The 23,133-nt window shown below is 34.6% G+C and overlaps 1 protein-coding gene across 7 annotated transcripts in view; it reads right to left on the bottom strand.

Moving 5' to 3' along the window:
• Nucleotides 1-23,133, bottom strand: part of KTN1 (kinectin 1) — a 107,999-nt gene that overhangs the window by 30,670 nt on the left and 54,196 nt on the right. For 5 of the 7 annotated variants that reach the window (XM_045822465.1, XM_045822464.1, XM_045822467.1 and 2 more), the window contains 18 exons: nt 20,937-21,103; nt 18,362-18,430; nt 17,002-17,039; nt 16,243-16,333; nt 15,812-15,880; nt 15,274-15,311; nt 15,042-15,123; nt 14,022-14,090; nt 8,435-8,469; nt 7,929-8,019; nt 7,201-7,269; nt 6,161-6,198; nt 5,400-5,490; nt 5,185-5,253; nt 4,056-4,093; nt 3,356-3,446; nt 2,992-3,060; nt 2,058-2,095 (listed from right to left, as the gene is read on the bottom strand). In XM_045822465.1, coding sequence (XP_045678421.1) covers nt 2,058-2,095; nt 2,992-3,060; nt 3,356-3,446; nt 4,056-4,093; nt 5,185-5,253; nt 5,400-5,490; nt 6,161-6,198; nt 7,201-7,269; nt 7,929-8,019; nt 8,435-8,469; nt 14,022-14,090; nt 15,042-15,123; nt 15,274-15,311; nt 15,812-15,880; nt 16,243-16,333; nt 17,002-17,039; nt 18,362-18,430; nt 20,937-21,103 — 1,252 coding nt within the window. The remainder of the gene's footprint in view (nt 1-2,057; nt 2,096-2,991; nt 3,061-3,355; nt 3,447-4,055; nt 4,094-5,184; nt 5,254-5,399; nt 5,491-6,160; nt 6,199-7,200; nt 7,270-7,928; nt 8,020-8,434; nt 8,470-14,021; nt 14,091-15,041; nt 15,124-15,273; nt 15,312-15,811; nt 15,881-16,242; nt 16,334-17,001; nt 17,040-18,361; nt 18,431-20,936; nt 21,104-23,133) is intronic. The other 2 variants (XM_045822466.1, XM_045822469.1) reach the window with 1 other exon arrangement.

The raw sequence follows: 23,133 nt of genomic DNA, 5'->3' as shown, positions 1-23,133 counted from the left end.
AAATAATTTAATCTGGTTGTCCCTAATCCATCATAGATACATCTCACTATATATACAGACCACGTAAATCCCAATTTCCTCTGTCACCTTAAACACAGACCTCTCTAGCACAACACTTAACAATATTAAATGATTTATTTAACTATATACTTCCTCAGGCAGAAACCCATTTTAGCTATTTCAGTATTCCTAGTGTCAGAAGGCACAAAATAGGCTCTGAAATATTTGCTGAGTTGAATATTATTTTTATCCCATCTTAATCTAGAATTTCAACATGTTTATTAGGTCTACTTGAAAAATCACAAAAAGCCTCCTGGCTGGTGTGGCTCAGTGGATTCAGCGCCAGCCTGTGAACCAAAGGGTCGCTAGTTAGATTCCCAGTCAGAGCCCATGCCTGGGTTGTGGGCCAGGTCCCCAGCTGGGGGTGTGTGAGAGGCAACCACACATTGATGTTTTTCTCCCTTTCTTTCTCCCTCCCTCCCTCTTTCTCTAAAAATAAATAAAATCTTAAAAAAAAAGGAAAATGAAAAATATGCATACACAAACAGTAAGAACTAAAAAGAAACAACAAATCTTAAATGCATATTACCACGTGAAGGAAGCTAATCTGAAAAGGCTACATACTGTGTGACTCAAATCATATGACATTTCTGGAAAAGGCAAAATTATGGGCAGTAAAAAGATCAGAGGCTGCCAAATAGCTGGGGGAGGGAAGGCAGGAAAGATGGGAAGGTAAAGAAGGGGAGGGATGGAGGAAGGGGTAGGTGGAGCACAGGAAGGAGACTTTTAGGACAGCAAAACTATTTTTTTATGATACTGTAAAAATGGATATATGTTATTATACATTCCTGAAAATCCATATAATGTACAAGACAAAGAATGAACCCTAATGGAAACTATGAACTTTAGTTAATAACAATATATCAATCTTGGTTCATCAATTGTAACCAATGTGCCACTAATACAAGATGTAAATAATAAGGGACATAGTGGAGGGAGGTATATGGGAAATCTATACTTTTCTCTCAATTTTTTACGTAAACCTACAACTGATTCCCCTACAGAATACTCTAGTAATTTAAAAAAATGTGAAGTAGAAATAAATCTAAAATTACATACTTTAAAGACCTATATACTTACTATAAATAGGCCACAATCATATTCTAATCTACTACCAAGCATGACAAAAGCACCTAGACAATTATACAATACCCACAAGATAAACAATTAGTTGTACAAATGAGCAATTTTAGTGCCAAGAATAGAGACATCTCCTTTGTCTTCCTGAAGGCAATGGCCTAATATAGATCCTCACTATCTTCTAAAGACACAGATTATTAGGCTACTTCTTAAACATCAATAAAGACTGATGACATCACATCAAAGCAAAAATCTCTTAAAAATAGTTCTAGAGGGGACCAAAAAGATGAACTCCAGGTACCCTTTTCACCACTGTAAACTGATTTACTTTAAGAGAACAGACTTTATAGGATAAAAAATTTTCCAAGGCAAACATCTACAAAGACTGATACCTCTTACGCTAATCACATACAATATTTTTACTACTCTGCACAGCATACCTACTATAACAGCAGATACCATTTTCCCCAATAAACAAATTACTTTTATAGAAAGAGTAAATATTTATTATCAAGATTATGGTTAAAATTAGCATCTAGTTAATTCAAAGATATTCTTTCAAATACTAAAATAATTTTAACTTGAAATAATTCTAACCTCTATTTACAAAAATTGCATACTTTGTTTTTTGGGGGAAAAAAACACAAAAACAAAACATAAAACTAGTCTATAGAAGCGGTAAGAATATTTCAGAAAACGATTTGAAGGGTTTGTAAAGGATAAAGTCTCCAGGTATCTGAAAGCACTTAAAAGGTCCATGTTTTATTATACCGAACAGAGACTTTGCTTATGTTCCTCTGGACTACAATTCCTACTTAATGAGAAAGTTAATAACATAGAAGAAACTCGTTAAAATATTCAAGCATGTTCTGAAAAATGAGAGCTTTCTCTTTAAAATGCTGGCTAAGTATACTTACACAGTCCCAAGTTCCTCAAATTGTGATGCAGAACATACCTAAGAAACAGATTCCCATTTTTAATTCTAACATTAAAAAGATCAGGTACTTTAACATATATACATATATAGAACACTTCACCAATATAAAAACGTAATTATATGTGATAAATTTATGACTGTGTCATTTATAAAACAGAAACAATGAATATTAATTTTTTGGAAGGTTTTGCTTTTTTATTTTTAGGTTTTGCTTTTTATTTTTTTAATTAACAGACTTTTTAGAGTGTTAAGTTTACAAAAAATTAATCGACTATTACAAAGTTTTAACTTAATTTTTAATATCCATTTTTTAAAATGATTACACATTAATACACCAATTAAATACAGATACTTAAGGATAAACTTAATAGTCTACATGAAAATGTAAGGACAGAAGTTGCTTTTAGGCTTAGGCTAACAAATCAAGAAAAAACCAACTTGACAGCGATAAAAGTTAACTTATTTTATCAACAACAAAGCTATGGTACAACAATAATCTTTTTAAAGGTAAAAAATACATCTTTATTAATCAATATTAAATTAAACAACTTTCTAATTCCTCATCAGTAATTTCAAGAAGCCTACGAACATTTTTAAATTAAATTTATTGGGGTAACACTGGTTAATAAGATTACATAGGTTTTGAGTATACAACCCTATGATACATCATCTGTATATTGCACTGTATACCCACTACCCAAAGCCAAATCTTCCATCACCATATATTTCACCCCCTTTACCCTTTATGACCCCCCACATTCCCTTCCTATACTATTGTCTGTGTCTATGAGTTTTACAATAATTTTAAAAGCAAAGAAACTCAGAAAACATATTACCTTCTTTGCTTTCTAATACAGTAAAATCAATATTTCTCATTTTTATTGTAATATGCTGGTAACCTGTTTATACTATACCTCTTTCAAGTTATGTTGTGTTACATCCTGAATATGAGCTTTCAAAGATTCATTTTCTTCTTGAAGATCCTAAAAAAGAATAGGTATGAATTAATATGACATTCCAGTATAAAAGAAGTTGTTTAGCCCTGGCTGGTGTGGTTCAGTGGATTGAGTGACAGCCTGCAAACTAAAGGGTCGTCGGTTCGATTCTCAGTCAAAGCGCATGCCTTGGTTGTGGGGCAGGTCCCTGATGGGGGATGTGTGACCGGCAACCAGGCATTGCTGTTTCTCTCCCTTTATTTCTCCTTTCCTTCCCCTGTCTAAAAATAAATAAATAAAATCTTTGAAAAAAAGTTGTTTACTTTTATTTTTATCTTCTCACCTGTAACCATTTCCCTCTATTGACTAGATCTTTCTCCTTCTCTTCTAAAACAGTCTTCATGATATTCATCTCCTCTTCCTTTCCTTTTAATCTGATAATAAGTTAAAAAGAACTATCAATGAAAATGTTATAGGACAATACAAAGCAAAAATACTATATACTGCAAAGTATATTTTAGGTTGTATTTATAGCCCAAACTAATTAAAATAAGTTAAAAAGTTAATATTTTAAGTGTAAGGACATACAGGATTTTAGAATATCAAAATAAGAAACATAAAATGATTAAACCCATCTATCACTATAGATCCAGATATTAAATAAATTAGGGTAACTCTACTCTCACCCCATACCAAGCTGTTTAAGTCAATACAAATTTAGACAGCTTATTATACCTGATTTGGGTATGAAATATATGGCCAGTTTCACAGTGGCCATTAAAATGGGCAAAAAGCATCATCTTAATTTAAAGTCATATTCAGATTCTAAATCATGAAAAATAAAACTTCCCACTCTATCCTTATTCCCATAAAAAAAAATTACAGGTTAAATCCTAATGTAAACTTAAGACCTTGAGGTTATAATTTGACATCCCCTAAAATATTACTTGAAATCAAACAAAAAGAAGCTATGACTTTCATTAGAATTGCATTGAACTTGCTGAAAAAAGATACTAATGAGAAATAAAAGAAATGGTACTTACAAGTTCTGAAGCTCCTGAACTTGAGAAGTGATACATAACTGAAATACAAAGAAGAAAGTAACTCATAATCCTTTCAACTTACCTTATTAAAGTTTTATGATAAACTTTAAAATACATTCCAAATTACAAAGATCCTAGCTGAATTATTCATGCCAAAATGAGATGTTTTAATTTTGTCATTTCTTGACTCCAATGACAATAAGAGCAACAAATTAAAAATGTAAGGTAGGAGGGCAGGTGGTGGTAAGGAATATAGTTATGAATAATGAGTCTAAATAATGTGATACTTCTGTGACTGTGAAAATTAAAACATTAAACTGCCCACATACCTCCCTACCATATCAGAGCTCGTTTTTCTGAGTCTTCAAGGCCAGCTACTCAGCAGCACTCTGTATTGCCCCCCTTTAATCTCCTATTCTTATCACACACAGTTTATAATAGAACTTTTCGTCCCCTATAGTCCCCCTTCAGATCTTGGCTTAGATGTCAATTCCTCAGGAGACTTTCCTCACCTCTCCATCTGTATTTAGAGGAGTCTTATCTTTTCATCATAATACCCCATTTCATTCAGCACATTATCTTCAATCACTAACATAATGCTTTGACAAGTAGAAGGAACTCCAATGTTGTTGAATGAATTTGTTGGATGAATGAATGAATCATCTCTTCCATGCAATCTCACCTTTTTTCAATGAAGCCTTATTAGATTAAATTCACCAAAACCCATTTCCACTAACCACTCCTACCTCTGAAATCCTCCAATGAAATCTGTACTTTGTCCCAAAGGCAAATATTGAGCAATACATATTCTATAACAAAACATTACAGTCCATGCAGTTAAAAAAAATGTTAAAAGATTTACCAAAGTGTTATGTGTTTTAAATTGGTAAACTAAAATGAAACAATACAGAAAATTTTCTAAAAAAGAATCTTTAAGAGTTCAAACATAGTGATTAAAATATCAAGAACATTTTCTCAAATCAGGCAAAAAAATAAAAAGTGAGTAACCCAATATACTTACATCACACTACTAAAAGTTTCTTTTCCCAAGTAACAAGAAAAAAACCAAAGAGCTCATAAATACACATACACTACCATATCTGTCATGCTATGGCTCTGGGATTTTTACCTGTTGAGCCTTTTCAAGCTGGACATTTCCTATTTCTTCTTTTAGAGCCTCTATTTCCTGTTTCAAATCCTTGACAATGACAAAACAGACAAGATTGGACAATGGAAACACAGAAATTGACATAAAATGCAATGTACAGACAAACACATGAAATTAAATGGTATTCACTAAAGTCGATAAACAAAAACAAACAACAGTTTTCTCTCTCACAATACCTGAATAGTTTTCTCCTTATTAGCAACTTTGAGAAGTTCAGCTTCCAGAAGTTCTTCCACTGACTTGATCTTTCCATCTTTCTCATGAATTCTTAAAGAAATGCAGTATTAAACTTGAATAGAACTAAGAACAGCACCGAATCATGAAAAAGCTCACCAAATGAATTCTCCCCATTTTAAGTAAAATAACAACATATCAGGCATAGTAGAAATACCTAAACCTTTTTCTAAATGAGAAATGATCAGTAACTACCAGGTGACTGAACCCTATGCACGCAAGGAGAAGCTGGTGACATGCTTCGAAAGTACACAAAAGAATAGAAGACTTGTACCCTAAAGAACAGTAGGGAGAATCAAGCTCCTCTCAACAATACTGGCTCTTAGGGCAACAAAAGCTGTGCCAGAACTTATACACAATTATGACATGAAACTTTACAGACATCTCAGAAAGAAGATACAAGCAAGGAACTTATCTCCCTATCCCATAAAGACTATTAATTAGTAGTTCCTACCACAGAAACAGAAAATTAACAATTCAATGTCACAAGTTAGGAAATTAAACGGAATCAATTATGGAAATAAATTTTTTCACAATCACATTGTACTGGGAAAAGCACAGCTTACTCCATCAATGAAAAATTCTAGAGTGAAAGGTAAACTAACACACATCAACTATTTCAACTGCACAATAAAACAAGATTCACCAGCACTAAGAAAACAGACCAAAAAAGGAAAACCAGTTTAATATTGTCATCACTTACACTTTTTTAAGTTCTTCAACTAGAGATGCAAAAGAGACCTGGAAATAGAAAGTAATCCTAGTTAATCATTTGGTCAAAATATAAATGGGTCAGAAATAGAAAATACGTTATCTTTAAATTTTCCATTACACCAAAATCCAAATGGGAAAAGTAAACCCAGGAATTAATTCTTACCAGATTTTAATGTCATAATTATGAAAATGAGAAGCACTTTCAAAGTAAGCAGCTTTAAGGCTACTTTGGGTAAATGTAGACTGAAGAAAAAACACATAAATGCTAAAATTATAGAATTAATAATTCTAACAAGATAAAGAGAAAATTCAACTAAAAAATTACATAATTTTTGCTCTTGTGTGACTCAGTGGATTGAGTGCCAGCCTGCAAACCATAGGGTCCATGGTTCAATTCCCAGTCAGGGAACATGCCTGCATTGCAAGCCAAGCTCCCCAGTAGGGGGCGCTCGAGAGGCGGTAACCACACATTGATGTTTCTCTCCCTCTGTCTTCTCCTCTCTAAAAATAAATAAAATCTTTTTTAAAAAAATTACCTAATTTTAAATGAGTTTTAAATTACCATTATTTAACCAAAGTGTCGCAGGTTCGATTCCTAGTCAGACCACAGATCTGGGTTGTAGGCCACGGCCCCCAGCAACCTGACATTGATGTTTCTCTCTCTCTCTCTCTCTCTTTCTCCCTCCCTTCCCTCTCTAAAAATAAATAAATAAAATCTTTTTTTTAAAAATTACCATTATTTAAATGAGTCTCACTTTCTATTCGTGTACTTAAAACCTTTTATCAGTCATAAGAAGCAATGACGCCCTATGTAGAGTACTCTACCTAGTGCTTGAGATACAGTCAGCATCCAATAAACTGCTGCCTCTACTACTGATAAACAAGTCACTAATCATTTACAGAGTAAAACTGTAATTGACAAATTCCACTTTGCAGAAAGCAGGAACAGACAAAACAATATATTCTTGCTATGTTTGAATATAACAGGTTTGTTCACTGTTTTAAAGAATATGGTTGCAGGATCATTACCTGATCATTTTGCTTAGCCTTTAAGTCTTGAACTTCTTTCATCAAAGATGAATTTTCTGTTCTTATTGCCTTTTTCAAAGACACATAAGCAGAACATACTTTAATTTTCTGAGGAAAAAATAGCTATTTCAAAATAAACAAGCTTCTTGTTTTCCTTTAGCCAACTCTCTCTCTGGAAGGCCCAAAAATCTCACTTCTACCAGTCTACAATCCTGTAACTTCTAGAGCTAACTGAATAGATTTTTAATTCAATTATCCCCACAAATATTTCTACTTATGTTTCCACAATCTTAACAACCACAAAGCACACCACTTGTCACACTAAACTCAAAATCATCTTTTTAAATTATTTCTTCCAGCACCCTATCTATCCTATTCAAGTCAGTTAATGATAATCATAAAAGAAAACTGCAGTATCTCCTTTCTCTGGCCTCTAATGCTATTTCATGAACTTATAAAGTCTGCTAGTTATCACTGATTATAATTTGAACATGGGTAGAAGTAGGGAAGCAAATTTTACAAACCATAACAACAGTATCTACATCATTAAAGCAGTGAATGCTATAATCAATTATGCATTTTTGTATTTCTAATAAAATCTTAAATCTAATGAAAAAAATATCATAAAATGTGGGTAACTCATATGCAGCTTAAAAGCTGTGGGAAAAATCTTACACAAAGTACAGTAAAATCCCTTCACAAGAAAAACAAATCTAAAAGTGCTTTACATTCAGTTCCTCTTCTTTAGTGGCCACCTGAATAAGTCCAGTTTCGAGTAATTCTTCCACAGTCTTCAACTTCTCATCTTTTTCTTGAATGCTGTAATTATAAATTTAAAACATACATATGAACTATTTTATAAGGGAAATGAATAACACCATTCTTAAATATTTTACATGGACTAACTCTTGTGTCCATCATTCCTTACAATACTTAATTCTAGAAACATTTCTGAGGATTACTGACTATAGTCTAAGGATACTTCTTTACCAATAAGTAAAATGTGTTCAAGTAATGCATGTTTACATGCTAACCTAAACAATAACTGTCACACACGACACCCACAAACCTAATACAATCCCAAATCAAATCGTTCAACAGCATGCCACTCTTGTCCATTATGAAGGACAAAAAGAATTTTAAGAATCTAGATTAATCCAGCTAATAATTCTGTTATCTCAAATTTGGTAAAAGTGAGTCGTTAAAATATAAAAAAAAAATTATAAACTCTTACCATTTTTCCATTTGTTCCACGACATTTTTATTAGGCTAAAATAAAAATCACCAAAAAGAGTTTAGTTTACCAACTCTGCATTGGGTAAAACTACTTTAGAAATAGAATTTTATGAAAATTGTTTAGTTTTAAATAAATCCAATATTTAGGAAAATGACCCATATTTGAAGACTGCTAATAATTAAAGAATTTACCAAACTTAAAACAGAAGAGAAGCAGCTACACAGGAGAAAATGATGAAGAACCAAATGGGCTAGTATGTTATGAATAATTTTTTAATCACTACAAAAGAAAATCTTAAGAAGAGAATTTGTCTGAAATCCTTTACATTAATAAATTCAGTTCTTCAAATATAAAAAAAATAAAAAGTTCTAAGGTCTCGAAGCCCAGGAAATGCTTTGTTCTTTCTTTGTATAAGTAGATTTTTTAACTTTTAAAACTAAGGTACATTTGTATAGGCAAATACGTAGATGTTATGACCACCACCCAGACCAATATTTAAAACTGATTATAAATTTCAGATGCAACACATGAACACATCCTCCTTGTAAAGAATTAAAACACGACATGTAAGTTGATCCCTGCAACTGGCCCCTCCTGCCATCCTCCCATACACACACAAGTCCCCACAGTCATAATTTATCATGTGTCCAAAAGCGGGGCTTCCCCTCAGCATCCCTAGGCCTTCAGGCAGCTAAGCACCCTGACAAAACAGGTTGAGGGTCTTTTTCCTGAAACACTGTCTGGCACCCATCCCTACCTGCTCTCTCCTAATTTTACTAGTTTCTCAATTTTTTTCCAATGTATTACAACCATTTTTAACATACATTATTATTTTTTCCATTTTAAATCCAAATCCTAAAATGCATCCACTTTTCTTCTACGCCCTAGGTTATGCTCTCAGCTTTAGTAATCTCAGCTAAGACAACACCCCAATTCTTCTCCCTGCCTCTAGTCCATAACGATTATTTTGTGAGGTATACCAGAAGAATTTCCAAACAGTAAAAATTTTTCCTACCATCAGAAAGGAGACAGGAGCTTTCAAGAGTACATTTAATCAGGTTTATAAACTGTGAAAAATAAATCATGCAATAAGTTAACAAATCTTTCATGAAGATGGTTTTTGCCCATCTTTATTTCTGATGAATACCATCTCACATAAAAGACAACACAAAATTTGTAACTACATATAGTGATGGATGCTAACTACACTTATAGTGATCACTTCACAATATTCAAAAATATCAAATCATTATGCTGTCTACCTGAAACTAATATGTCAATTAAAGCTCAATTTTAAAAAAAGACACTACTATTAAGGCCAGGCTAACCATTTAGATGTATCCTACTTTGAGTCCTACGTACTATGCCCCTACATAAATTCAAACACTGCATTGTCATCAGAGTAGTACTCTACCAGAAATGCTAGACGAAACACTTATTTATTCCTGCAGCACCCTTCTTCAGTGCCATACTTTCACACTAAATCAAGTTCATAGTCCTTACACAACGAAGTTCATGATTAGGCCCTAGTGACTTTCTACTCCTTACACTTCATACTCTGCACTTCTATAGTATGCTCTCAATATATACTTTTCTCATATACTACCAAGACATTTAACACTATATCCCCTCAGCCTGGATTGCCTCTTAGCTGTTTGACAAATTCAAAGCCATTTTTCAAAATCAGGTTTAGCTGTCTCTTCTCTGCCCACTTTCACCCTCACTCCCTTTCAAACAGAATTCATTATGTCTTCCTCCTAACCTATGCACACAGTTCAAGAATTTTATTCCTCACACTGTTCTGTGCTATATATATATCTATTCCCACACTAAACCATATTCTTGAGGACTGGAACCAAGTCTCATTCATCTCTGTAGCCTCAGCATGCAGCACAGTTCCTAACATACTCAATTAGTAAATATTTAATAAAGTGACAGTTCCTTTAATGAGGTCCCAGTTTAACAAGTATTCTTGGTTAACTGCTCATTCAGTATTCAAACCACAAAACTGACCCAGTTTAGCATCTATCCAATATTTTTACTTTATACATTATTTTAAATCCAACCCAATTTTTCTCCCTAGAAGATTTTCAAAACTACATCTTATATAATAATGAATTCTTCTGCAATAAAACACAACAGGAAAGCAGGGCAAAGAGAAAAAACTTCCTGTCCCCATAGTTTTATTACTTAATAATCTTAATCAATAAATTTTTTTAAAGATTTTATTTATTTTTAGAGAGAGGGCAAAGGGGGGGAGAGAGAAAGGGAGGGAAACATCAATGTGTGGTTGCTTCTCACACATCCCCCACTGGGGATCTGGCCCACAACCCAGGCATGTGCCCTGACTGGAAATCGAACCTGTGACCCTTTGGTTCACAGGTTGGCGCTCAATCCACTGAGCCATACCAGCCAGGGCTTAATCACTGAATCTTAACAATCTAATAGAATAAGAACAAAAAGTTGCCCTGGCTGGTGTGGCCCAGTAGAATGAGCACCATCCTGCACACCAAAAGGTCTCCAGTTTGATTCCTAGTCAGGGCACACGCCTGGGCTGTGGGCCAGGTCTCTGGTTGGGGGCATATGAAACACAACCAAGTGATGTTTCTCCCATACATCGATGGTTCTCACCTTCTCTTTCTCCCTCCCTTCTCTCTGAAAATAAATAAATTAAAAAAAAAAAGAATAAAAAGCCATGCTGCTCCTTTGCTAAAGTCAAGATGCTGAAAAACAAAAGGACTCCATGTCCTACCCACTTCTCTAGGCCCAGCTGGCTGAACTGTGAGCTCCCAGAGGGAAGGGCTGGGGCTGAGTGTCCCTGAGGCACTGGGCACACAGTGGGTGCTCAATAAATAGCGCGTGAACCAAAAACTAAAACGGACACCTAAGAACCCCCACCCCTAGAAAGTTTTATTTTATTCAGAATAAATGAGATTTCTAAAACTAATCTATTTGCATCATCTATCCACAGGCTGACATCCCAAATGGAGCTTTCTCTCCTTTAGTGCATCAACAGGTTGCCTTACCCGGTATTTGCTGCCTTTCTGCTTCCTACAGCTCAAGAAACAACAGCCTGGCATCACTGTTGGTTTCTGCTTCAGTAAACTTAATCTCCTCCTCCAGGATATAAATCCATGGGGCAAAAGAACTAAACTTTTTTTAGTCCTTTTGTCCTGTAGTCCTTCATAACTGAACTGTTCATCTCTCAACTGTCACTTGGAATTCTGACTACTGGGTAGCAAAGGGTTAAAGAAAGGTAGAAATGGAAAAAAATGAAAATTATACTAGTCTTTATCTTTTCTTTCATTACCACAGCAATAAAAATGACCAGAGAAAAGGTCCTAGAGATGGTTCTTGGTCTGCCAAGATGAGATAGGTAAGTCAGAACTACAACCAAAAGTCACATGATTATTATAATTTTTTTAAAAAGCGCTTTCACAACAAGAGAAAAAATCTAATTACCAAAGAGCTTAACTTAGTACCACAAAGTCAGTTTCCATTCTTATCAAATAATTTTTAAGCAAAAAAAAAAAAACAAACCCCAAAAAAACCCCCCAAACGACTATGAAATTTTGTTCTGTCTACTATTTATAAAACTTCATAAAACTTATCCATTAAAAAAATCAATCTCATGCTAAATGTTATTTTAACAATATTTAAAAGCACACAGAAACCTCACAGTAAATAAAAGGCTAAGAAAGAAATTAGAGGAGCTTAAAAATATTCATTTTTTTATTATTAACTGCTACATGTGATAGTTTACATAAGACACTAGAATAGCAAGTTTTAGGGCATCATATTACCTAATTTTAGGAAAAAGAAAAATTTAAAGCTAATGGTTTTACTCTTCTCTAATGATGGAGAATACCATTTTTGGTACAGAACAAAAGTTAAAATGTTTTTTAAAATTCAGTAGGGGTTACCAGCACCTCTACGAGTGGAATTTTAGGATACAGAAATTTCTAGGCATTTGCTTCTATCTTCCATGAACTTAATTTTAGAAAGTATGAACTTTATATATTAAAATACGTGTTCCAGAATCCCTGATAACCAACTTACAAAAAATACATTCTGCTTTTCTGGGTAAGAATTAACACAACAGAAAAGCACCTATCATGTTTAATCTAATCCAAGTCATTGATGTTGCACCTGACAGCCAGTATTTAGGTAGCACTCAAAATTTAAAAGGCTGCCAACTAAACTGAAACTAGAGACTGTAAGGTACAACCAGACTTCAGAGATGGATGATAAATTAAGTAGTAGAACTAAATGGTAATGGAAAACAAAACAGAATAAAGATTAAGTTAAAGAAGTAGAAAAGAGCTTACAATTAAAATATCATATCGCTTATAAACTATACCACAACAAAGTGAGATAAGATTAAGATTTAAAGTAAGATTTAACACCATTTTAGGATTATAGAGGCATGAAGTCATATGCCTGCACTAAATATCATCTGTTCAGAATTTTCTCACCTACTACCTTTAGTTTGCAAGGGTAAAGAAATACAAAGTAATAAAGATTAAGCAAAGCACTTAATATCAACTGAAGGGGGGGAGAAAAATAAGTGGATTACTTGACAAGTAAACAGATGTTAACAAAATACTTCCACAGTATTTGGCACTGCTACTTATACTATTCAATACCTACATAAATGTGAATTTTAAAATAAAAAAGGAAGCACACATTATGAAGGGAGAGCTATTGTTTGCAATAACTTACATTTCAGCTTCTCATAAAAGTACATTCTAAAAAGTTAATGGTATTACAAACACATGCAAAGCTTCTATTTTAATGTGTCAAGAATTTTTAGAATATTTTTAAAACCTGAAATTTGAAGAGTTGTACAGAAGAAGAGTATGAAGGCAAGTCTTAGAAAGGCATAAATTAAATATGGCCTGGGGCTCTAGTTCAGGTAGCCATGCTTATTCAGGGTACTAGAGTTCTGATGGTTTACTATAAACAGAAAAAAGTATTATGGTGGTAGGGGCTGGAAATGAGATGGAAAAAATAAATATTCTAAGGGAAAGATATTAAGCTTTAAGATATCTGCTATCTGCAAAGCACTAGCTTAAGCACATAAACTTGCCCATTTAAATCTACCAAGTTTACAATATAAATAAAATGTGAAAGACTTGGAGCAAGAGGTTTCAGAAAGGTTAAGCAGTTTGATCAATGTCACTCTGCTTAAAGTGCTGGGTTACGTTTCAAATCCATTCTCTTTTTTAAGAAACCATTCTGCCTCAGACAAAGTCAGGTTCCAAGTCCAAAGACTTTTATCCTGAGAGACAAGTATATCAAAATCACTTTAAAAATTCTATTTATGCATCCTTTTACACTTTTCTTTCTTTGAGGGGGGGGCGATGCTGATAAACATAACAGCAATAACTTCCACTCAGGAAGAAAAATTATATTTTACTTAATTTAGCTACTTGATAAGCACAGGAACAATAGAAATGCAATTAAAAAACATATCTATACTTAAGCAAAATTTCTCAAAATGAATGAGTTCGTTACTATTTAAGAAACAGCAGACCTTATAATACATTGGACATTCTACTTTGTAACTCATGAAGAGCCTTACCTGTTCAGAAATAAGAGTCTGTAGCTTCTGAACTTCTAATTGTAATGCTTTGTTTTGGTCACTTAAAATCTGGGAGACAGAATCTCAAATTACTGTTTTATTAAGAAAATGTTAACAAAGCAATCATCTGAATGGGTTCTTGAAAAATCAAGTCCATGTTATTAAGTACTAATAAAGAGATTGGTAAATTACATACTGATGTACATAAGAATGCAATATCTCACACGGCTCCATTTCTCAGTTTCAATGAATACATTCGAGACTACTAGTGTAAAGTACATGTCCAATAATCTCTAAAACCACAATTTCTACTGAGCCCCCTAATTCAGTCATGTGGTTTATCCCCAAATGGCGCTGAAACTGTTTTCACCTGTATTTCAAAGAGTTGAACAGTTTGTGCAAATGGAATTTGGGAAACCCTGCTTTCATTAAGTGAATACTTAGGGGTGTCTAACCCGCAGCCTGTGGCTGCATGCAGCTCAGGATGGCTGTGAACACGGCCCAATACAAAATTGCAAATTTAGTTAAAACATTATGAGATTTTTTTTTGTGATTATATGTCACAATGTAGTTAACGTGTGGCCCAAGACAATTCTCCTTCTTCCAGTGTGGCACATAGACGCCAAAAGGTTAGACACCCCTGACAGGATTCCTATTAAATAAAAGCAAAAAAAAAAGGAAATCATACTACATATGGAGATGCATCCTGGCAATCAGAAGCACTCAAGCTAGCTAACCATGAACCAGAAACTAGCACCACACCAACAATGGAAGCAGATGAAACCATCACAAACTACCAACTGAAACTGAAAACTGTGAGAAAAGGCTATGGCAAAGCAAGTTTCAAAAGTCTATTTAAGAGACAAGATAATCTAGGCAAAAAGTGTACAAAATTCACTATTTGTATAAGCCACCAAAAGGAACTATAGAAATACTGCTTCAGTAGTTCTAGATTCACTTCAACTGAAAACTATTACAAGGGTCTTCAAAAAAGCTGAGTTGACAAGCTTAATCACACACCTTAAATTCTTCCATTTTGTTTGAAATTTCACATTGTAGCTGCTCTTCAAGCAAACTTATTTTATCATCCTTAACGTGAATGCTATGGGGGAAAAAAATCAATTGAAATACTTCATATATTCAGAAAATTCACATAAATTATGCGCACAACTATCAGCTATAAGCAGAAATATTTTCTGTAATTACATTGGATATAAACACAGATCAGCCCCATGGACAATACATTACTCACCTTTTTTGCATTTTCTCCAGTTCATGTGCTGCAGCAGCCTGTTTAGAATGAGATGAGAATTATATCATTTCTCAGAAAACACTCTAAACTGTTCTTTTACTTATTTTTACATATTAAAAAGTTACATTTTCATATATGTGGACTAAAGTTAAAGCAGTATCATATATTGCTGTAATATTTTTGGCTGTCCAATATTTTGTACTTCTCAGTGACAAACTTTTATCCTAATAAAAAGAAATATCCCTTTTAAATTAAATGGCAAAAGGCCAAAACATATCAGCACAATAAGAGTGCTATCATTGTTCCTCAGGTATCTCAAAAGTAGTCAATTCACTGCATCGAATGTTGATCTAAGTGGGTCGTGAGAGTCGTGTAACAGAAGAGGATTTCAACAACACACCACGCAGCCGGACATGAGTAGCCAGTACCCTTATTCACTATCTACAGAATATAATGAGGGCTTGCAATACCAATAATAAATATAAGTATAAATGAACTGAAAACCTGAGGAAAATGCTGAAAAGCAATAAAGATCTACCTGTTCATTTGCCCGGGCCTGTAATTTTTGCACTTCAGCTTTTAATAAAAAATTCATATTTTGTATATCCTAGAACAAGAAGGAAAAATGGAATTAGAAATATTTAATATAACTGACTTTGAAGTTGTAAATCTCTTTTCTATTTAAGCAAAAGTCTCAAAGTCTCTAATTACAATTTCTTAAATTAGAAAGAGAAACCATCAGTACGTTGTTTAGCATATTTCCCCAATTATTGTAAATTAGATTATATGAGAAAAACCCTTTAAACTTTTCCTCTTAGATGGCTAAAAAGGATTATGTAATTTAGAAAAACACTTTTCAAATGAATTCTGGAGTATTTTCCCATTCTTCACAGACACGTATATTGGTTACAAGATCAGGGTAATTCAATGCCTGTAAAATACTGCAGCCATTTATAATAATTACTATACCTTAAGTTCCTCCTCTTTACTTGTTAAATGATCATGTTCATTTGCTAAGGAATCTTCAGTCTGCTTTATCTGCTTATCCTTTTCTGCAATCCTTTAACGAGAAACACATTTGTACATTCAATAAACATTTATAAGTCAAATCACAAACCAAAGGGTTAAAAAAAGCCTTAAACATAATCATCCTCACTTTAGTAGTTTCTCAGTAAATGTACATTCCATTTTTCAGCTCCTTTGTTTAGGAATGACTCATATGCATTACTACAGCTCCCTAAAATACCTATCCCTATTTTAAAACTTGAGATCAAAGGATTATTTTTTTTTAAACTACAAACATGACAATGTCAAAACTGTATTTTAGGCCTTTGAACTCAATTACATAATACAAAAAACACCCAGAACTTTGTTTTGGGCACCACCATACAATTAAGACACAGAGTACCTACAACTACTTATTAGACACAAAAATAATTTACTTCCACTGATTTCAAATCACAATTACCTTTCCCACATAACTGCTCAAGCCCACATGAAAAAAAATTTCCCCAACTTTTTTTACAAGGAAGACATAAAAACACCTTTCCAGGAAATAAATCATTAGGGGGGAACTGGGGTAGCAAGGAGCAAAAGTTGTTCAAAATCTACTTGAGAGTGTTTTCTGAACAAGATACAATACCAAATTAATCCTAAGTGTTGAATCTAACAGGTATCTGTTCATGGTGACTAAGCAATTGTAAAAGAAATGTAGAAAGGCAGGCTTACACTTTATGTAATTCTTCTGCTAGAACTGAAGCAGAGGTCTAAGAAAGAAAAACAGGTGTCAAAATAAAAGCATATAAGACAAAGTTTAGAAGTTGTACAATAATCATAACAGAATTAAAACTTAAATTAATGTATATAAAATTTTTAAGGTAGCCATCTAGCTCATGATGAGTGTGCAATAAATAGCAGCTATTATTTTGAAGGCAAATGTGATCACAATAACCAACAAAGGAACAAAACAGGAAAAACAGCCACAATTGTTTTTCATCTCTGTGCTTCTGTTCCTAACTAACAATTTCCAATAAGGAAATGATACAATTCATGATTAAGGTAAGAACTAAATATTTTGGCATTATCTATGCTCATTTTTACTTTTTAAAAGGTACTGACAACATCCTGTAAGTATTGAATTCCCAATAAATTTTCTAGAGCTATCTTTTAACTAGTACCTTAAGACTTCGATCCAATTTGAATTGATAATTTACATATATATATAAACATCCATAAACACACAAACATCCTTTCCTATGCTAAATAATTCTCCCCAATTAATTTTAAACTATAGTTTCTACAAGGAAAGCAATTGGAAAAGAAAATATTTTCTATCTCAAAATTTTGACACTTCAAACTTGCCTGCTTAAAAAATATAAGTTTAAAATGTTAAAATTACTTTTTATACAGAAAGGTGACTTGTATCCTAAGCTAATACTTTTTCTACAACCAATTTTTAGAATGATAAAGTTGAAGAATTAAAATTCACAGTATGTGTATTACGGAAACAAGTACTCAGGAATCTTTTCAATTTTTTCCAGAATGTTCTATTATTTATATTCTAAAGACTATACCTATATCTACCTACCTATCATGTTCCATAAAAATGCTGCCAAAGAAAAACAGGTCTTGTAATGCCACTTGCAAAATTTTGGAAGGTTTCCCCACTTACTATACTGAAACATAAATCTTAAAATGATCCTTTTGCATATGTAACATGAGAGTCACACCCTGAGGGCATATAAAATTTGCCCTATGGCTAGTCAATATTAGTGAGCACTTCTAACACATAAAATACTATCTTGACACCATCTGACCAATTCCTCCTATTTAATGACAGAATTGTGGACATTTTTTCTTCCCAAACAAAAACTCTCTAACCCACCTCTCAATTAGCTGGATTTGAATTGTTTTCCCTCAGCACTATATATAATTATCAGAATGTTCGGCACTCAGGATTATCAATGTTAATTCACTGACTAGTCTCCTGATTACTAGTCCAGTACTCAGAACTCAATAGGCACTGAGATGATTATTTACACAGCTAGGAAGCTATCAGTAATGATAAGCAGTAAGAAAGCACCATTACCTGGGCTGCTATCTGGGAATGGAATTGTTGAATTTGAGCTTTCAAAGCTTCATTCTGTTCCAAAATATCCTTTCACAAATAGGAGCCAAAAAGGAGAGGGAAAAAAGTGTACTGTTAATAAATATACCAATACACATGAACTAAGGTACATACATGTGTTTATCTTTAAAAAGACATTCTTTGATTCTAAAAGACATCATGTAATTTTTTTGAAAATTATGTTATAATTCTACTATGATTGTCCCAATTTTTCCCCCTTTGACCCCCTCCACGCAGTACCCCCAACTCCCTCAGGCAATCCCCACACCACAGTTATGTCCATGGGCCATGCATATAGGTTCTTTGGCTACTCCATTTCCTATAACTGTACTTTATATCCACATGGCTATTCTGTAACTACCTATTTGCATGTTTTAATGCCCTTTCACCCACTTTCCCACATCCCTCCCATGTGGCAACCATCAAAACATTTTCCATATCCATGATTCTGTCTCTGTTCTTATTTGCTCAGTTTGTTTTTTAGATTCAGTTGTTGACAGATAAATGTTTATTGCCATTTTATTGTTCCTAGTTTTGATCTTTTTCTTAAATAAGTTCCTTTCATATAATAATGGTTTTGTGATGGTGAACTCCTTTAGTTTTTTTCTTGTCTGTAAAACTCTTTATCTGCCCTTCAATTCTAAATGATATCTTTGCTGGATACAGCAATCTTGGCTGTAGGTCTCTGCTTTTCATGACTTCGAATATTTCTTGCCAATCCCTTCTAACCTGCAGTTTCTTTTGAGAAATCAGCTGACAGTCTTATGGGCTCTCCTCTGTAGGTAACTAACTGCTTTTCTCTTGCTGCTTTTAAGATTCTCTTTAACAATTAGGATTTTAATTATGATGTGTCTTGGAGTGGGCCTCTTTACAGCCATCTTGTTTGAGACTCTGTGATTCCTGGACTTGCATGTCTATTTCCTTCACCAAATTAGGGAAGTTTTCTTTCATTATTTTTTCAAGTAGATTTCCAATTTCTTGCTCTTTCTCTTCTCCTGCTGGCACCCCTATGAGGCGAATGTTGGACTTAAAGTTGTCCCAAAAGCTGCTTACTCTATCCTTGTTTTATTGATTCGTTTTTTTTCTTGTAATTCTGATTGCTTGCTTTTTGCTTCCTTATATTCCAAATCGCTGATTTGATTCTCAGCTTCATCTGTTGGCAGATCAATGGGAGGGATTTACCCAGGCCAGTCAGTTTCAAGGACTGGCTATGACCCCTGACCACAAATCTCCACCCTCTATGGATTAGCTGTGCACAGGCAGAGTGGTGGTGCTCTGATGTGGTCTGTAACTGTCCACTGGGTGTGCTGGCCCTGAGGTTTCCCTGGTGGTACAGGCCAAGGTCCACCGCTACCTGTGTTATGCCTGGGGCCACCATGCCTGAGCTATAAAGCAATCTGAGATGGGTGCTACTTGTGCTGGGCTTGGAGATTCCCAGGTGAAGCCAAGCCGAACTAGGCTTGCTGCTGCTAGTGCCAGTTTGGGGCCATTCACCAAGAGGTACAAGTGCTGGGGGCTCACTGCGGATGGCCGTGGATTTAAGAGGATTTAGGAAATTGTGAAGTATGAGCCAAGACCAGCCATTCATGTAGAAAAGTCTGTTAACTGCTTGGGTGGGCCCATAAATTGAGTGGGAGGGAGCCTCAAGGGATCTCCAAGGTGGGGCAAACAGTGTTAGCCAGGTTGATAGAGGCTCAGATATGGCACCTGCCTGGTGGTTCTTTGGCTCCTTGGGCAAAGAGCTCCCCCCTTAATGCCAGGCACTCTGGTTCCTCCATGTATGCCACTGGTACTTTTCAAGCTGCTAACCCAGTGCTAGAGTTCAGAGGGAGTGAATCTGAGTAAGTCCTTCTGTCGGTTCTTTAAAAGCAACTGCTTAGGACTCCAGAAGTTTCTTTCACCGACTCAATCCCTGCTGGGTTTTGCAGGCAGAAGTTATGGGGATTTCTCTTCCTGGCACTGGAATCCTAAGCTGGGGGGTTTGGTGTGAGACTAGGACTCCTCACTCCTGAGACATCCCTCCCAAAATTTTATCCACCATACATGGGTGTGGAACCAGCCAGTTCTGTGTCTCCAAACCTCCTACCTCTCTGGATGGATATGGTTTCTTTAATTCTGCCATTGTCAGACTTCTATTCAGCTTGATTTCTAAGTGATGGTTGTTGCATACTTCAGTTGCAATTCTGATGTGGTTGTACAAGGAGGACAGCCATATTTACCTATGCTATCATCTTGACCAGAAGTCAAGCATCATTTTAAAACATCAGTAATTAGGCATTCTTTTTGGAGAGTTAATTTGTAAAGTAGAAAATAAGAATGTGTTGTGCTATTCCTAATCCAATACAAAATGCCTAAAACTGTGGTTAAGAACAGCTTCAAGTACATATTCAAGCATACTATATCATGTCAACTGCTCAAAGATTAATTTAAATTATTCATCACCACTCCAGAATTAAGGTAGAGTCTCCTCTCTCTTCTACATAGGTACATCCCACAACTGCCCACCTTTATTTTTTAAAAGAGAAAAATTAGATACCTGAACTTGTATTTGTAGAGACTCTTCTTTGTTCACCCATTTTTGCTCTGATTCCATTAACTGCATTAGTCTTTGCTCCAGTTGTTGTTTTGATACCAAGGTGTCTGTGAGCTTACTATGCAGACTCTGTACTTCACTTTCTTTGGCCACAAATTTACTCTGTAAATCTGTAACAAAGCATTGCATTTTACAAAGGTCTCTTCCTTTCCTGGTTACTGCTACTCACCTTTAGTATAGGCATTATCTCCTCTAGAAAACCCTCCTGAATCTCTCCTCTGCTCTCTCCCTCCTGCATATAGCTCCCCTGAACAGCCTGTGCTTACTTCTAATCACAGTACCTGCCACATGGTACTAATTCAGCTCCTGTCCCGGCTTTCTGAAATCAGAAACTGCCTTTTCTGAATGCAGAGCTGGGACCAAGGCTTGGAACACAGTACATACTTAATAATGTGTTAACTGAATAGTATGTGGATGTTTAAAACTGTTACACCATTTCTCGAAAGTATTCTTTATTTTGCCAACGACAGTTTAGTGAGTACTTTAAGTGATTTGCTTATAAATTATTTGTACTCTATCTAGAAAACAGAGAATGATGCTGAAAGTTGACAAACATCCTGTATAAGATGAAGTAAAACTTTTCTGTATGCTTCTCGTCTTAATGATAACCTGGAAACAAGAAAGAGAGGGAGGTGGAGAAAGAGAAAAAAGAGAGAGAGAACACAAAGTATTTATGCAATCAGAAACAAATACAACTCCAAATCACAAGAAATTAAGACAAAATGAAGAGATTATCACTGACTTGGCAGAGATAAGGAAAGGGAAGTGTTCCAGAATCCTAGAAAGACTCAGGAAATCGAGATACAAGGCACTATGAGAGCTGCCTCCTGGCCTGGTAACACAATCAAGTCCGAAACAGAGAAGGGGAATGACAGGGACAGAACATGGAGGACTACCACCAAGGATAGAGAGGTAAACAGAGGGAAGAGGAGAAAATGTGTGTATATATTAGATATGTTTTAAGAAAAGATGTTTCTTCCATAAGACACTAATACCAGAATGAAACACAATTCATTAAAGAGCTCCTGAAAATTAAACTAACAGTAATGTCCAGGTTTAGAACTCAGAAGACTATATTTCTTTCCAAGACCACTGTAAATTAAATCTGTGAGGAAGATTATTTCCAACCCAGAACTCTCCATCCAGTCAAAGCATGAAATTGAAAAGAAAAACATTTTCAGATATACAAAGTCTCAGCAAATACACATCAAGGCATACTCTTTGAAGCCACTAAAAAGTATGCTATTAAATGAGGGGAGATAGCAAAAAAGATGGCAGTGACACGGGATCCAGGAAACAGCAGAGAGAGACAGAAGGAAGTCTGAGGATAACAGCTATGAAGCAAACCTAGGAAGTAACGAGCACTCAAACAGGAAGACTGTGGACTCCAGAGGGATATCTGCAGGAAAAACTAAGAGGTCCTCCAGCATCTAACATGTTCAGAGGCTAGGGGAGGGCAAAACATTAAAGGGAGTTTCACCATAGGTAAAAATTTAAATGATAAAAAGAGATCAAGCAACTTAAAAACATAAAGCAATAATTAGCTCCAGAAAATTTAAAAAACATTGTTCAAGAATTGCCGTTTTAATTTTTATGTTGGCTCAGCATTGAGTAGAGTCATGATATAAATGATGAATAATGACATAATCAAAAAGTATGCATGACAATATCAGGAGTATGGGGGAGAAAAGGGGGGAATAGTGTGAGGGTATTAAGCCCTCATTTTCTGTGATAGAAAGTTAACAGATGCCTATTGAAAGATAGCAGTGAAAGTACAAATAATATGCATATTTAGAAATATGACACAAAACACCAAAAGCAAAAGTAACTGCTTCTGGTCAGAGTGAGGTTTTACTGTTCACAGTTATATAGTTTGTAATTATAATTCTTTTGGAAAAACTCATGTGTGCTTTGTTGATAAAATATAAAATACTGTCTTTAAAATTAAACTAATGTATCTTAACATAAACTTTACATATAAGGAAAAAGGCCTTCCATATCTTGAGTATGTAATGGGAAATAAATACTTAGGGGAGGAAAAAAAAAACAAAAAACAGAGGAAACCAAAGGTCTGAAGAGCCAAATTCTACGTGACCTACCCTATTGTTTAAAACTTTATTAGCTCACCGCCTCTTTCATA

The sequence above is a fragment of the Phyllostomus hastatus genome, unplaced genomic scaffold (assembly GCF_019186645.2).
Source record: "Phyllostomus hastatus isolate PE091 unplaced genomic scaffold, TTU_PhHast_1.1 phas_scaffold_501, whole genome shotgun sequence".
NCBI lineage: Eukaryota > Metazoa > Chordata > Mammalia > Chiroptera > Phyllostomidae > Phyllostomus > Phyllostomus hastatus.
The sequence above is the reverse complement of the archived record's forward strand: the minus strand, read 5'-3'. Positions and strand labels throughout refer to the sequence as shown.